The 15,915-nt window shown below is 43.2% G+C and overlaps 1 protein-coding gene across 3 annotated transcripts in view; it reads right to left on the reverse strand.

Moving 5' to 3' along the window:
• MSANTD1 (Myb/SANT DNA binding domain containing 1) overlaps nt 1–15,581 on the reverse strand; it is a 36,373-nt gene extending 20,792 nt beyond the window's left edge. Inside the window, exons 1-3 of one of the 3 annotated variants that reach the window (XM_040556408.1) lie at nt 15,403–15,581; nt 14,430–14,522; nt 404–668 (exon numbers count right to left, since the gene is read on the reverse strand). In XM_040556408.1, the coding sequence (XP_040412342.1) occupies nt 404–657 (254 nt within the window). In that variant the 5' untranslated portion in view covers nt 658–668; nt 14,430–14,522; nt 15,403–15,581. Of the gene's footprint in view, nt 1–403; nt 669–785; nt 862–1,096; nt 1,208–14,429; nt 14,523–15,402 lie in introns of those variants that run through there. The other 2 variants (XM_040556411.1, XM_040556409.1) reach the window with 2 other exon arrangements.
• Nucleotides 15,582–15,915: the final 334 nt, after the last annotated feature.

Raw genomic sequence — 15,915 nt, forward strand, 5'->3', positions numbered from 1 at the left:
AAAAAAAAGAAAACTTTGCCTTGCAATGCCGATCCTCACTGGTCACTTCAAACTGCAGGAGTTTCCCTGCAAGGAGCTGCTGCCAAGCTCACACAATCGGTCCCCTCAGCAAAGAGAAGAAAAAAAAATCTGTTTTCCCACTAAATGCATTTCTATCCCTCTACACCATAACAATGCTAGTTAATTATAAAGAAACAAAGTTGTCCCAGAGTTTGAAATGAAATGGGGGAAAAATTAACAATGACGTAACAGCACTGGCAAGAGAGAATTTTAAAAGCGATATGAACAATCTTTAATCTTTTATCTACAGATTTCCTGAAGGATACTTCCTTCTGAAAAGCAAACACCACTGCGTTGCCCCTGCTAAAATCTCTTAAAATAAAAAGAATTAACTGAAGCTTACCTGTACTGGAATGTCATATTTGTAATTTTTATCTTTATTTCCTCTCCGTGGCGAATTTCTCCAGTCATTTCAAAGAGTTTGTTAGCCATTTTCTCATAAACTTTGGCATTCCTTTTAGTTTGTTTCAGTTCATCAAAAAATTCTTCCCAGACCAGCATTAAACCTCTCATTTCTGCATCAGTCCAGTTTCTGGCCCTTCTGTGTTTCTCAGTCTGAGAAGAGACAATGTAACTGGGAATTTCTGCTGCAGCCATTGCTGACTGACCTAAAAGGGTTTTAAAAGAGGACACTTAATATAGATTGAGTTTTTAGCTTAGGTTTTTGTAGTGCAAGACATGCATATGTGGATAAAGAATTTGAATGACAACAGAACATATGAAACCTTTTTGCAACAGCTTGAAGCTTGAGTGCACAAAATGGGGCCTACATCTGACAGGCAGGAATTTAGTTAAAAGCTTTTAAACAGAGAAACGTCATTTTGATGTCACGTTTCCATAGCAACAGAGCAACTGCATAAGCTACAACAACAAAAACCTTTTAACTGAAAGCCAAAGAATCAGGACAAAGTTGACAGGCCATCAATATTAAAGCTTTTAAACACTTTAGGTTTAACAAAAAAAAAAAAAAAAAAGATCTATGCAGCCTTTGAGAAGCCACTTTTAAGTTTCTACTTCTTTTTTAGCTTTCCCTTACCTTTTAGGCAGACAATCTGCTAGCAGGGGGTCATGGTCGCCTGAACGAGCTTTTAAGTTGCGCCTTGACAGACTCTCTAGGAGGTTGCAAGGACTGAGGCCATGTACACAAAAAAAAAAAAAAAAAAAAAAAAAAAAAAAAAAAAAAGCTTTTTTTTTTGCAAAGATATTCTGAAAAAAAAAAAAAAAAAAAAAAAAAGCTTCAGCCAGCTTCATGGAAACTATACATCTCCAAGCTAATAAATGTTGAAGCAGGCAGCCTCATTAAAAAGGTGCCCGCATCTGTTTTTAAGCACATGCACAAAATGCTATTTAAGTGTTTAAATACGGAGAAATGCATGTGCAATTTTAACAGAAAGGCACTTTTTTTTTCCCTGAGATGTTTTGCTGCTGATAAGCACATACTGCAGTCCTGTCAGTATGAATTTGCCTTTGTAGGTATGTATTACTGTATGTGTATTTTGTATTCCTAGTAATTTAGATGCTATTTATGCAGCCTGTGTTCTGCCTTAGGACTGCAGCAGAAGCATTTCACCTGCTTTATGGAGAACCTAAAAGGATTATTCAATGAGTTAAAAAACGGCTGCAGGATCCTGAGAACTGTGAATAAATTGCTTTGCTGTAAAACAAGCATTTTGAGCTGATTTTTATATAGGGCTACATTCTGCCAGCAGTTACACCAGAGAAGCACCACTTACTTATTCATCGTATTAAACATTGTGCAACACGAGCAGTGGGCCAAATCCTGCCCCCACTCACATTCGTGCAAGCTGACAATCCTTCACAAAGCGGTGAGATGCATGAAATGTATTAATTCGAGCAGTACGAGCAGCTAGAGAGAAAGATGTTAATTCCCTGCAGTCCAAATATAACTGCGTTACGTAAAATATAAATAAATAAAACACGGACCTTTCTTATTATTTTCTGTTTCAGCATATAACAGCAATAACGACCTCACTGCAGGGCACTTCCTGAAGATTAATGGCAGGCAGGGGTTAATGGCCTGAGGCTCACCCAGTCAGTCGTTAATCCCCAGGAAATGTTCTGTGCCTCAATCCTTAATGCTTAAGTATCCTATAAATTGTAAGTCTTCTCATAACCACATCCTTGATCTTAACAATAGTTTAAAAATGCACAGCTTGGTTTGCATCCTGGAGATGGCAAGGAGAGCACATAATGTTCCTAAAAGGTACACCGATAAAATTTGTAGTATCGTTGCCTTTCCTTTTTATTTATTCTGCTGTTTATCACAAAAAGGCACAAAAGCATACCACAGAACAAGGTGTGGGGGGGAACTGTGTACAGTTCACTGTACACAGGAACTTCTACTGATCCAACCCTGAACAAGTCTCTGTTAGAAATATACCTGCTGAGTCACTGGCTTCCTCAAAAACAAAAAAAAAAAAAAAAAGAAAGAAAAAAGGAAAAAAAAACCCTAGCTTCCAAATAACTACTTTTAACTAGTAATATGACAGCCTAGCAACTATTACCTTTAAAAATGTGTAAATAGCAGCATATGTTGTGTGGATGATCTTGCATGGTTTGTCTCTTGGGTGGCCAGCTGGGAGACATCACATGATCGGGGGACAGATGGTGGTCAGAAGAGGATCAGCTGGTGACACATTCATTTTATTAATTTATTGTTTTGTTTTGAAATTCCCATCACTTAACCTTGGGCTCCATGCAGCTATATTAATAAAAACACACCAAATTCTGTTGACTGCATCTGCAGCCAGCGGCAGGGGATCACCAGGACAAGTTTAAGGAAGAAATAGTGTGTCTGAGAGAGAAACACCACCGGCCTCTTATTACAGAGCTGGGTCTGGTTTGGGACCATTGTACACTATTTGCAAAGACCTGGTTGCTTTTCAGCCTTTAGTAATCCAGTTTTGTTTGCCCGCTGTAGCTTTTAAACCCCATGGATTCCAAAAACATTGATTAACACTGCTGAAACCTACAGCATGTTATACATATTGGGAAGGAAAAAATAAAGATGTGCATGGTCTCTGCTTTAAAGATTTTTCAAATCCAGTTTCTAGCACAACCACCAGGACAGGGTGGGAGAGAACCTGCCCATCTGCAACGAGTTCTTTCCGTGATGGTCCACAAACATTCCTCTTCTCAGCCCCATGTGCCCAGCATATGTGCGACTGCTCCTTCCACACCTCCCCGTCTGCCAGGGCCATGCCCGGCCCCCAAACCCTGCAGAAACGAGGCCGCTGTTGCCCTCTCCAACAAGCATCTCCTGCTTCTCTATATGCTGGTTCCTATTACGGTAATTGACAGATTGATATAGTGGCATAGTGCTATTTAACATCTGTTAAATAAAAGAAATGCTTTCTAATAATGCCTCCCTTATTCCCCTCCCCTCAGCACCAGAAGGGGATCTAAGTTTCCAGGACTCAAGTTTTTACCCCCTCCTCTGAGAAAGTCATTGATAATAATTATAGAGACTCTGCATGCCTCCTCCGCCTCGCCGAAGCGCACATGCTGAGGGGTTGATAAAGTGGCTGTTTGCATATGTGAAGCTGAAAGCAAGAAAAGCTTTATTTTTATCTTTTTTATCCCCAAAATCATCCCTACAGGCCTCACCAGAGCCAGGAGGAGAAAAAATACCTCTCCAGACTGTGCCTGCCTGCTGATGTTCTGCAGATCTGCACGATCCCTGGGAGATGCTAACCTCCTATCCTGGCCACCAAGTCAGGAGGAGCCCCAAGGCAGGACAGGCAAACATCTGGGAGGAGAGACCCCTGTGATGGGGGTAGAGCTCTCTCCCTCCCCAGAACTGAGGGATTTGGAGGAGAAGCTCCACTAGCAAGTGTAACCCACCAGCCAGGTAAGATTAGTCATCTACCTCAAGATTGGCTGGTCACCAAATGCAGAAAACTGCTGGCTGGATGAGCTGCACCTCCACCAAACCCAAGGCAGAGACGCACTGAGCACCAGCACCCCTCACGTGCCCCACCTGGACGTCTCCACAGATGGCAGAGTCCTCCAGCATCAGCCTCCTGGGGACTGAGGACCAGCCTGGCTTTAAGCGCCCTACAAACAGCTGAAGCTCTTACTGTTCTCCTCAGTAAGGATGTATTTCCTCTTGGAAGCCACTGAAATACGTACTGGAGTTCCTGAGTACTCCTCTGTAGATAATTTCCATCTGTAGGAGAAAGCTTTCTTTACTCTCCTGCTCAGCCCAGTCCCTCCTCTGATGGGTGCTGCACTGACAAGTCTAGAAGATATTCCTACAAACACCCACCTCAGTGGACTTGAGGATGTCCCTCATGCCCCTCCTTTCAACACACTCCTGTTCCTAAGAACTCAGCAGAGCATGAATTTAATGATCCTCTCACAAACCTGTTCTCTATATCATCTCTCTAAACACCCTACCTTTTTTGCAATTATTATATATCAGCTTGAATAATAGCTCTCACAGCTCTCCCACCTTTCATGGTGATCTAAAAGACAACGTTGGAGAATATTGGGACTCCAAGCGTGTAATGGTGCAAGTACAATCTGTGACAGGTCAGACAGAAGCTTTGTTAACTGTGATCCTAGTGTGAGAGCACTCAGCCACCATCTCCCCTCTCTGCTCCCCTGTTTTCTGCTAAGTGATCACAAAAGTGTTTCAGAAAAAAAAAAAAAAAAAAACAGGAAGAGGTGAGGAAGAACAATCTTTCCAGTGTGAACAAAGCCAGGTATCCATCCCTGGGAGGGGATGGACTCAAGTAGCTAGCTGACTGCCACAATGCTAAGAAGAAATCAAACAGTGGACTTGTGACGATACGGAGAGGTGGCTCTTGGTAGAGCCTGTAGGAGTGGCACTTCCAGTAGTATCTTAGCTCAGAAGTAGGGGCTGAAAACAATCACAGACTGCTAACTTTTGGTCAAAAGCATCATTCTTCTAGTTGGAATAAACCTCTTAGCCAGACCTCTCAAATCTTAGATAATTTTACCACCACATTAACAAACCGCAAGCAAGCAGAAGGGTTTCTAATTTGCAGATATAGATCTAATGAAGTTCTCCTATAGATGTTTCTATCACAGAGATCAAACAAACTCCTCTAATCCTAACATATCTGTTGACTATACTTCAAGTGATCTGTGCTAACTGACTGCATATACAGCCTTCAGCTTTGCAAGTGTGGACTAATGCATGCCAAATAAAACTTCCTTTCGCCAAGTTCTGGGGTAAGGGCTTTTTCCCTTGCATTCGCAAGGAGGTTACAGTTATAGTCAGTCAATTACCAGGGCTCAACCCACAAATTCTAAGTCATTAAACAGTGATTACACAAGAGCGTGTCAGATCCTGCTGTTAGGGATTGTGGTAGCAGAAGTCAGGCAGCACCCCGTGGCAAGTAAGAATTTATTCCATTACAGCCCAAGATATTTCTACAACTTATTTCCGAAATCCAGATGGATGGCTGCCTCTACAGAGGTGCTGACAAAGGTAGCTGCCTATCTGGATTTCAGAAATGGAAGTACATTTCTTTGGGTTCACGTAAGTCCTTGGCCAAGACTGGTCCCAGGTTTAGCACCACTGGAAGAAAACACCATTTCAGGCCATTTAGGCTCAGAGCCTCTAAGCCTAATGTTGGAAGGAGAAGATCCCTGTAAAAGGCCATCAGAAATGGATTGAATCTGTTTGCACCCTACTGAAAGCAAGGTTGCCCAAGGCACAGGCTCGTCCCTGCTCCATGCAACCCTCCAGTCCGGCCCAGCAGGAGAGCAACACACATGGGCAACAACAAAACCTTGAAGCAGGATGGTCACTGCAGAGCATATGTTCATCCTCTGGTTACTTCAGTGCAGACACACACGATAACTGTTTAAAAGGGTATAAAAGTATGCATCTGTTTAAAAACAAAGGCATTTGGTGTTTGCATTGCAGTGGGATACTGCATTTTAAGCTCAAAAAAAGCTGTCTGCATATGTTGGGAGGGTGACGCCTTCCCCACATTTTGCCATTCTCAGGGCTAAAATGCCCACCTTTAGAGATGCTTACTGAAAATTACGTCATTAGTGTCTATGATCACTGCACACCACAATTTGCAGAAAGGGATAAATGTAACGAGAGAAGAAATGCTCTTCCACTGCTTCTGCCAAGCTTGGCCAGAGGGGACAGGCAATCACGGAGGATAAACTACCTTTTTTTCACCTCCATTAAAACAGCAGGTCCATGGAAGGAAAGCCATTGCTCTGGAGAGTGCTGGAAACCAGGTAGGGAAGAGCCTTGCAGGCAGCTGTGTGAGGTTTGGGACCTCATGAGGTCCATGCTCCCTTCACTCAGGCAGTCACCTTGGGTTATGGAGTCATGTGGGTTTGTAAGGGATCAGAACCTTAAGAAAAACATAAGGCTTGTGAACACAAAGCCATCAGGTCAGTGTTGTAAAGCTACACACAAACCACATCTTATGCTGTCCTAATACCTGTCAGGGAAGTTTAATAGGGGAACAACATGATGCTGTTTGTAAAGGAAGCAAAAAGCTATCCAAACTTCATGGGATCACGTTACGAAGACAAAAATAATTTATTCAGACTGAGGAATTACAGTACATGTTTCACAGTCCCTTTCATCAGAGGGTCTACAAGCTAACTAGGACACACCACAAGGGAAACAAAAGAGTAGGAACAAGATAGACGAGGAGGGCCAAGTGACAGCAGTCTATTACAGAGCAAAGGCCACCACATGGTTGAATAGCTTTTACGTACATCTGAAATAAATGTTTAACGCCTGCAAAGAAGTCTGACAACAGAAATGGAGAAAGCTGGCTAAGGGGAAGGCATACAGGGCTGAGGAATGCAAGCCTGCTTCACAGAGCAGACTTTGATGATTTAAAACTTACAACAAAAGAACAGGAAAAATGAACATTTCCAAGCAAATGCCTTGCTATGGGTCTGTGTGGCAGGTTTCCCTGATGGCAGCCCAGGAGGATCATGGTCTGAGAAGGTACAGGGGAGAAGGAGGAAGCTGGAGAGGTCTCTGATTTTGTTTTGATAGGCCACATCTCCTTTGAATTTCTCTGCAATCAGAACATTTCCCAAAAACATTTTGATCTTGCTGAACTGGCAGATTCTGACCAAAAATAATCTCCTTTGCCTATTTTAGTTGTAACCATGGAAGCCAGCTTTGCACCGATCTTCAGTCAGAGACAGAAGGATGGAGAGAGGCAACAGAGGTGAACACAGAGAAGGTGGGAAATGGGGCTTCAGCAGGGCTTTTGCGGTGAGACCAGTCAGACCAGGAAGCATTAGCACAGACAAGGGGGAGAACTGGAATTACATGGAGATTTAAAAGAAACAACTCATAGACTGAAGGGAACCCAAGGATCTCACTGCTTGGGGAAACCATGGTATGTTGGTAGTAATTAGATGAAAGATTACATTACCAAGATTTTGTTTTCTTTTTAAAGTTTAGCAGGGACACAAACACTTATGTTTCAGACCCTATAAGGGAAAAAATTCCCATATATATATATATACACACACACACAGTGTACAACTGTATATATATATATACACACACAGTACACAACCTGGAAAAATGTCCAGGTTGTATACTAAAAACAACTACTCCCAAAATATCTGTCACTGACAACATACAGAGGCAGATGCCAGACTAGATGGATTAACAGTCATGCATGTTCCTAAATTTTCATGCATAGAGGGAGAGACAGGCAATACTCTTTAAAATTTAGTTATATAGTACAGGGAGCAAAGACATCAGTTCTGTGTGTGTCATACTCCCAGTTCGATTTATAGCAAGCAGAGCATTTCCAAGGTTTGCTTACTCTTAAGAAACCATTTGCAAGTTCTTAGCATATGGAGCAATCCTGCAATATGTAGTAACAGACACACTCCTCTTCTGAAAAGGAAGCAACAAATCAGATTACAAAGAAAAAAAATCACATAGTTCCCAATTTCCTGAATCTCCCTTGAAAGAAAAGATTTTGGTCCTTCTTATATTCAAGGGTTAGTCAATAAGCCCTCCGGACCATGTTTGGTTTCTAGCACATTTTAGCAAGCTACGTGCTGGCAACTGTCTAGTGCATTAAAAACTGCTCCTAAAATACTATGCAAATATTTTTATTTCAGAAGTAAATTCCTATGAAAACTTGTTCTAAACAGTTCAACTTAGATGTAGACCTTAATCTACCTCAGTTTTGATCTGAGATGTTTTGTAGAGGGAAAAAAAAAAAAAAAGAAGTATTACATAGAAGTCTGTCCTCTGCCTTGTGCTGAGTGACATTTCTGCAGCTCAGAAGAAAAGCAGCCACGCCATGAAAAAGCAGACAATGGCAGTAGGTTTGATCGTGGGTCTGCTGCCCACAGCCTCCTATCTGCCCCAGCAAGACTTAATGCTGCAGTTGTAATCCCTTGCTAACAAGCACAAAAGGCAGCAATAGTTAAATAAATACTTCGGGAGGTTATCAGTCCCTTAGAGAGATGCTCATCCTCCGCCTTCAAACAGATGAGACTTCGCCAAGTGCGTTTGGGACTTGCACAGGATTCCAGCTAAGCAGGCTTTTGGTCGCGAGCACTACAGCTGTGTTGAATAAATGGGTTCTAGCTTGCTGCTCTTCCAGACAGGAGGGCGGTTTGGGCCCTTTTCCAGCAACCACTGGCCTTGGAGAAACTGCAGAGCAAGTTGCTGGCAGTCTCCTGCCAGAAGCCCAGCCTCGCTGCTCAGGGCTTGCTACCGGCTTGGCAGCCTGCTGCATCCACCTAGCTGCCGTCTGCATCCCCTCACCGTCCTCCTGACTCTCTGCCAAAGCCTGCGATGGGAGCGGAGCACAGGGAGGCTCTTGGCCCCAGGTTCTGAAAATAAAAAACATAAAATCACAGATGTATGCCAAGTCGAGGAACACAGGAGTGTCTCCAGCTCTCTTGTGTTGCTGCTTGGGGACCGCGGGCTATCCATAGTTATTTTCCCCTTGCAAAGCTTTGCTCAGCTACCCAGCCCTGCAGAGGAAGGTTTACAGGATTAAAAAATAAAAAATAAAATCTTTCAGATAAAATATTTAGGGCACAGGAGATTTCCATATCAGCTCATAAAAGATTTAAATACTAAAATGTAAGTGGTGTTTTGGGTATGATTGCAAGGCAGCTTCAGGAATGGAAATCCTAAGAAAATGTTTCAACCCATAAAGTTCAGACAATACTCATAAAATACGTCCTGATCCAAGAGCTGCCAAAAAGATAAGTAAAACCAAACTCACCAGCACCACTGTGATAGCCAAAGAGCTTGTTGGCTGAGGTGGCTGCTAGTGGAAGCGGAGATCTCACAAGAGTTAGCTGCCATTCCTGGGACAGACCGACAAGCAGTGCCAGTCATCTCAAAGGCTCGTGCTGTCCTGTCACAGGGAATGCATTTGGATTTCAAGGGACCCAACTGGACGCATCTTGGGAAGACCTTGACTTTACGCCCAGCACTGCGCTCTGTTTCAGGAGAGTTCAGTTCCCCATCAAGGAGCTACATGGAGAAGCTGCTATGCCTGGTGGAAACACCCGGGGTTTCCAGTAGGAGCACGTGTTTCCATGTCATCCCACAGGACATGCAGCCACATGGCCTGTGAAGACAGCCCTGTGTGGCCTGCATTTGCAAATGCTTCCCCCAGGGGTGACTTCTGCCTTATTTCAGATGATCTATGCAAATTCTTCAGCTCAGAACACAATGAGAAGCACCTCCAAGACAAACACAATACTGGGAACTTAAATACTAGCTCTGACATCGCGTGATAGGCAAGATGATGAGACATCTCAACGCAGAAATATTTATCACAATACGCATGTGATGGCCCTTTTAAGCAGCTTACCAGTGTTTGGAGTCTTATGAGCAGCTCCATTAGGAGAATATATTAAAATCAGTCAGATATTTTCTCTGGGGCATTCCAGTCTCACTCCCTGGACATCCTGGAGTAGTCACGTCACCCTTTTGCACCCAACCGTGCCCTCCAGCCAACCTTCTGCCCAGGGACACCACGCCTCCTCTTGCTGCCTTCTCCATAAGCCTGGACTGCAATTGCTTGCATGTTCCCCATTGACTCCTGGCTTTTTCCAGCTGTTTTCCTTCTTTGTGGCTCTCTGCTCTTTACCACATAGGGCTCCATTCCAATCACTCTCCAGTCACCAGGGCTCAGTTTATATTCCAGCCTTAACATGCTCCTCCGATTTGTGTATCAGCTTCTATTGTTTCAGCTATCACTAAACAAAGGACGGCGTACTCACTTCCTCCCTTGGCCTCAGTGAAACGCTGCCAGCAAACCCATCAGCCCATGGATCAAAGAAATATTTTCTAGCAGTTGCACCCAGGAGTATTCTGGCCAGTCTTACAGCTTAGAGTCTGAGGACGTCATTCTGTCTCCTTCCATAACTCTCCTGAACAAACGCACACCCACAAACCACTTCTGCATGCAAAGTTTTCTACCTCCTACACCAGCTGTCCAATGCCACCAGTGATTTTCAAAACCTCCCTGGTGGTTTTCAATCAACACAGTATTCACTGTTGTAAACTAGGGGATATGCCTTGAGGAAGTATAGATCTGCATGGGGAAAAAGAACATGATTTGCTTGCATATAAATACCCACTGTGATTTGGGTATTCAGAGGCAGAGGCAAGCAAAGCTGATACCACCAAAAGCAGTGATGAAGGACCTACCACCACTCGTTCCTCTGCTGAGCAGATCATGCAAGTGAATCAGCAGGATTACTTTAATTATGGACTAAATGGACACTGTTGTCTGTATCAGGTTAGTGAGCACTCGGATGACATTCTAGGCAGCAAAGCTACTCCAAATACTATTGTGAACAGTAACAAAACTGAGGTGCTAGAGCCAGCTTTCAGTAGTGCAAAGTCTCCCTATTTCTAGCCAAGCTCCACAGGAGTTGTTCACACCCAGCACAAATGAGAAGCCTAACCCAGATGTTTCAAGGGAGGGGAACCTAAACCGTATGGAACCCAAAACCGCACAGATGTAGGAGACATACAGTCTGAAGATGCAAGTGCAGACAAGTTGTCCGAAGGGATTCTGTGGCAGATGTGAATGGCACTGAGGGATTCTTATTTTGTTTCATCCCTAAACATTCAGTTGACAGATTTCTGCATAGCCAGAAGGAGCTCTTTTGGATCCTCATCTTCTAAGCAAATCTTCAATTGCTCAGAAGGCTGGGATTATTTGGTTATATAAAATAGCTTTAATGACTGTAGGGCCAGAGATACTTTTAACCAAAACAGTAACGAACCACCATCTGATAGCAGAGATGCAAGACTAAACAATTTAGAGAAAACCAATCCAACTCACAAGGCAATATCTCATTCTCTTAAATTATAAAAGTGGCCAGTGTTTTTCATTTACTGTGCAAACAGAAAATAATAGCGCATTTCCCACGGGAGGCACTCTTGTGCAGCTGTTTACTAGAAGTAATCAGCCAGCTCAAAAGGACTTAAGGAAGTCAGTCTCCTTCTCCCCCCACCTCGCATTAAAAGTGGATAGTAAAAACTACTTGGACTGGCTTTAGCTCCTATTTTGCTGGGGATTTAAAAAGAGCTCGACAGCCTGATCTGTAAACCTTCCCAACCAAGGGCAGGCCAAGCATGGACAGCTTCTTGTCAGCATCTCACAAGCCGTATAAATGAAAATATTCCTCTCTTCTAACTTACAGCAGCTTGAACCTAACAGTGATGGTTTTCATGCTTGAACATATTGTTTATGCTGTCTTTTTCCCCATACCGTCTTTAATGCCCCATAGCAATATTCCGGTGGCTGAAGCCTCTCAAGCAGACCAAAAATGCATAATAGGCAGCAATCTAAAATATTCAATCCAAATGTTGTGGTTTCCTCCAGTTGCAACATCTTCCCTTTCTGCACCCAATGTTTCATGACACCTGGACAGGCAGATTATATTAAAGCTCATGCCTAACTTTTCAAATGATTTCTCATCAAGTCTCAGTGGGAAATAATTGAAGATTTAACTAATCATTCCTTGAGGCCTCTTAGAGAGTATTTTATCATTTTTCGTGAATATATTACGAAGAACTTCAGTGAAGTGCTCATCCAGCAGGACCACTGAACACACGAGCTGGAGTGGCTGGATGACCCAACACGCACCTAGATGAGGACTTGGGACATCCTTGGTACATGGGAAAACACAAACCCCATCTATTTCTTCCATCTGTAAAAACCAGTCCAGTAAAAACACAATAGTAAATGTTTTCCAAAATACTATGCTGCCTTTCTGAATGCAAACCAGCAAGTCTGACACGAGCTGTTCTATGTGACATGAAATACTCCTGACTAACTCTCTGATCTTCACTGTCACCTGAAACCTGGAGGACACCACATTGCCCTGCCAAAATGCAGCCACCATAACTCACGTTGATCCCTGCTATAACCTGCTGCCACAACAGCCAAACTCTTTCATCAACCAATCTGCAGCTCCTTTCTTTCCTGACCTCTGATCCATACAGCGCCTCTCTGGGTATCGTACAGAGCTATCAGATAACTACAGCTGACGTCCAGACTCCCCCCAGCCCCCGGGTAAAAGCCATAATGCTGGGTCATGTCAGACCCCGAGACAAAAAAAAATTAACATGTTTTTTCTGCAGTGTCTAGTAGGGTTAAGGAATCATTTAACCAGAGACAAAAGCCAAAAGTAAGGTCCAAAAAAGGTTTTGAAGTAACAGAAAATACCCCCAGGAATGTCAGAACCAGACAGTTTTTTCAGTAATATAATTCAGAGCCCTAAAAGCAGAATCAGATATAACCTTACTAGTGTTTCCTTTGACAGAAATAAACATTTTCAGCTTCCTCCTGCAGATTCTTCTGGTGTGAGGTAAAAGAAAATCCATAAGACTGGTCACGATCAATATTGGGAATATCTGGGGAGTATTTCATACATCTCATTACTGTAAACATATTATAAACATTGTGCTCTATTCTACTCTGCCTCCATCCATCGCTTTTATCTCATGAACGAGAACTGCTGCAGGCAGGCAACACATGCAAGCTCCTGTCTCAGCATTTAAGATACTGCAGGTGTTATGAGTTACTGGTCTTAAAGTTTCTGGAGTCACTTCCACTTTTAAGATAATTCAGATATTTCCCACTACTTTTGACATGTTTCAATATGGGAAAGCAAAATCAGCTTCATTTCAGCTTACTAACAGGTCATAATATTGACATTGCAATGCACACAGAAACGTTCAAAATCAGTTCTCTTTCATTCCCAAATGCCCAACTCTGTATGAAACCGTGGTAAAACAATTTCTGATTAAGGTTTTAGTTTACATTTGCCTAGCGTTAATTATCATCAGAGAGCCAACATCTGTGCCACTGCCTATTTATTTGTAGGCACACAAACATATACATATATACACACACACACATTTTGAGTGTATATACATATACACATAAATATATTATTTTACCTGGCTGCTTTCTAACTGGAAAACAAGTCATGGATGAGGAGAGAAGGGGACAGCTGAAGGAGGAACGGGCCATTGCCTCACAGCACAGCACAGGGAAAACATGCTACATGCAGAACAGCCCTCAGAAGGCAAAAGAGCATTATATTTTCCCTTCAAAAATTCGGAAGCATGTTGCATGTCCCTACAGACTCTGCACCATCTTAGGACAAATCTGAGACTGTCAAAAATCAAAAATATTTTTGTGTGCCGCAAGTTGATTTTCTACATGGCGTAGTTTTGCATAAGAATCACTAAAACGAGAAAAAAAATTTATCTTTAAGTAATATTCTTGTCAGCAAATCCAGCACATAGAAGGTTGGGGAGACAAAGAGGCTGAGTTCCAATACCGGACTGTAGGAAGGCATGTCTACCACATGACACAAAAATGCTGGAATGTCAAGACCGTGAAGAAATGTTAAAAGCCAGTAGTTTTTAACTACTCACTCTACCAGCTAACATCTCTGATACGGTCCAGTCATGCAGCAACCTCAGAGCTAGTGTGTCAAAAGGAAGCAAACAGGGTTTAAGGACAAAACACCAGTCACTTAAACGTTATAAAAACATGAATCAGCAATCACCACAGAAAGCAGTTATTATGATGTGGACTCCCCTATTCGCAAAGTACAAGCCTGTGAAGCGACTCCTTGCAAGGGACTGCAACAGTGACAGCCTTGACCTCCTCCGGCTGAAGAGGAGGCAACACAGCAACTTCTCCACACTTGGAAATAATTGCCCCAAAATACTCTCCCCTGTTCCTTTGCCCTGCTTTTCAGAGGTGGAGCAGAACAGAGGTACAGGCTCAGGGAAACAGGAGCGCACACCTGCACATTTATAGTTTGGAGGTTTTTATGTTATGGAAGAAAACCTTCAGTACCTGCTGTCCTAGGAACAGAAGATCCTCCATGAGCCTTGAAGTCAATGCAGGACTCCTCGCAGCAGATCACTGACCCGCAGCAGAACTTTGTATCTGGGGGAGAGAAAGTTTGGCAGAACAAGGTGCCATGTGGGGAGGGAAACGAGGAGCAGAGCGAGAAAACACTTCTGAACAACCAAGGAGGAAGGTCAGCCACACTTAGCCAAGGCTATTTTGTAAAGGTCTAGATAAAGAGGGTTTGGTTTAGTTTGCAAACACTAGCCTTTCAAACAGAGTGGACAAATATATTCCCTATACTATGTAGTCCCACCACAAATGACTTGAGTAGGTCCTTAAGCCTTCAACAACCTCATCCCTGCATGCTGAAAGCTACCCACCCACCTTAAGCCAAAATGATAGAACAAACATCATCATCTACACATCTTACTGCTGCCAGCAAAAGTTATCTCTCTAAAATAGATCCCAACACCACCCAATCCACCAATGGACATAATTTTTCCTGACCTTTGTCTCATGTGCCAAACTCTTCCATTAGTGAGTTAATGTTCAATGGTCAGCATGTTGTCCTTCAAAGGATAACAAATCATTTTGTAAATGCGGTGAGTCCTGGAGGTACTGTTATCTCTAATTTACACAAGGAGAACCCAGAGACAGCAAGAGAAAAATTTTCAAAAGCTTTTAAATGACTGTGAAACTGAAGTAATTTTCAAAAGAGAATTGGACACTCTAGATCTGAAGTCAACCTTGCACGTCCTTCAGTCACATCTCAAGATTAAACACATTCTTAATTCACTTTAAGGCAAGATCCTCAAAGCAACATAGGTACCTAAAGAGCATCATAACAGGAAATTATTTCCAAGTCTAAGATTCAGAATTAGCCATGACTTCTCCCCTCCTCCAAGAAAATAACTGATAAGGTGCCTAAGACTCCACAGGAACACAGACTTTTCAGCAACAGAAGGTATTTGGGTACCTCAAGTTTTCCTCCTCCATGCTGAGATCCCACCATTTTGGCTGAGCTGAACCTCTTAGCACTTATGCGCGTGGAAGCCCACTTGAGATTGGGAAGTCATGAGCATGGCTAACGCTCCTCACCACGTCTCCAGCATCGGTTCGAGAGAGCAGCTGCTCCGATTTTCATTTAAAGACATGGCTGGAGGAAGAGGGAGTGGTTGGGGTGGCATAAAAACAGCACCCGTTGCCAGGGCAAGGTGGTTGCAACCTCTCCCTGCTGAGAGAGGCACTGGGTTTGGACTCTGCCTCCAGGGCCGGTTTTGATTTTTATCCAGTGCTGTTTAACACAAAGCGTGTAGTAAGCAGCCCATGGAATGGCGCCAGATACCTGCTCCCCACCTCCGTTCAGGGGAGGTCCCTAGCAGTAGGCTGCAGTCAGGCTCCCACTTGCTTCTCCTCTCTGGCGCTGCAAATCCTCTCAGCACCATGGCACAACTTCAATAGGAAGGGCTGAGAGGTTGCCTACAGCCTG

Source organism: Cygnus olor, chromosome 4, assembly GCF_009769625.2.
Source record: "Cygnus olor isolate bCygOlo1 chromosome 4, bCygOlo1.pri.v2, whole genome shotgun sequence".
Taxonomy (NCBI): domain Eukaryota; kingdom Metazoa; phylum Chordata; class Aves; order Anseriformes; family Anatidae; genus Cygnus; species Cygnus olor.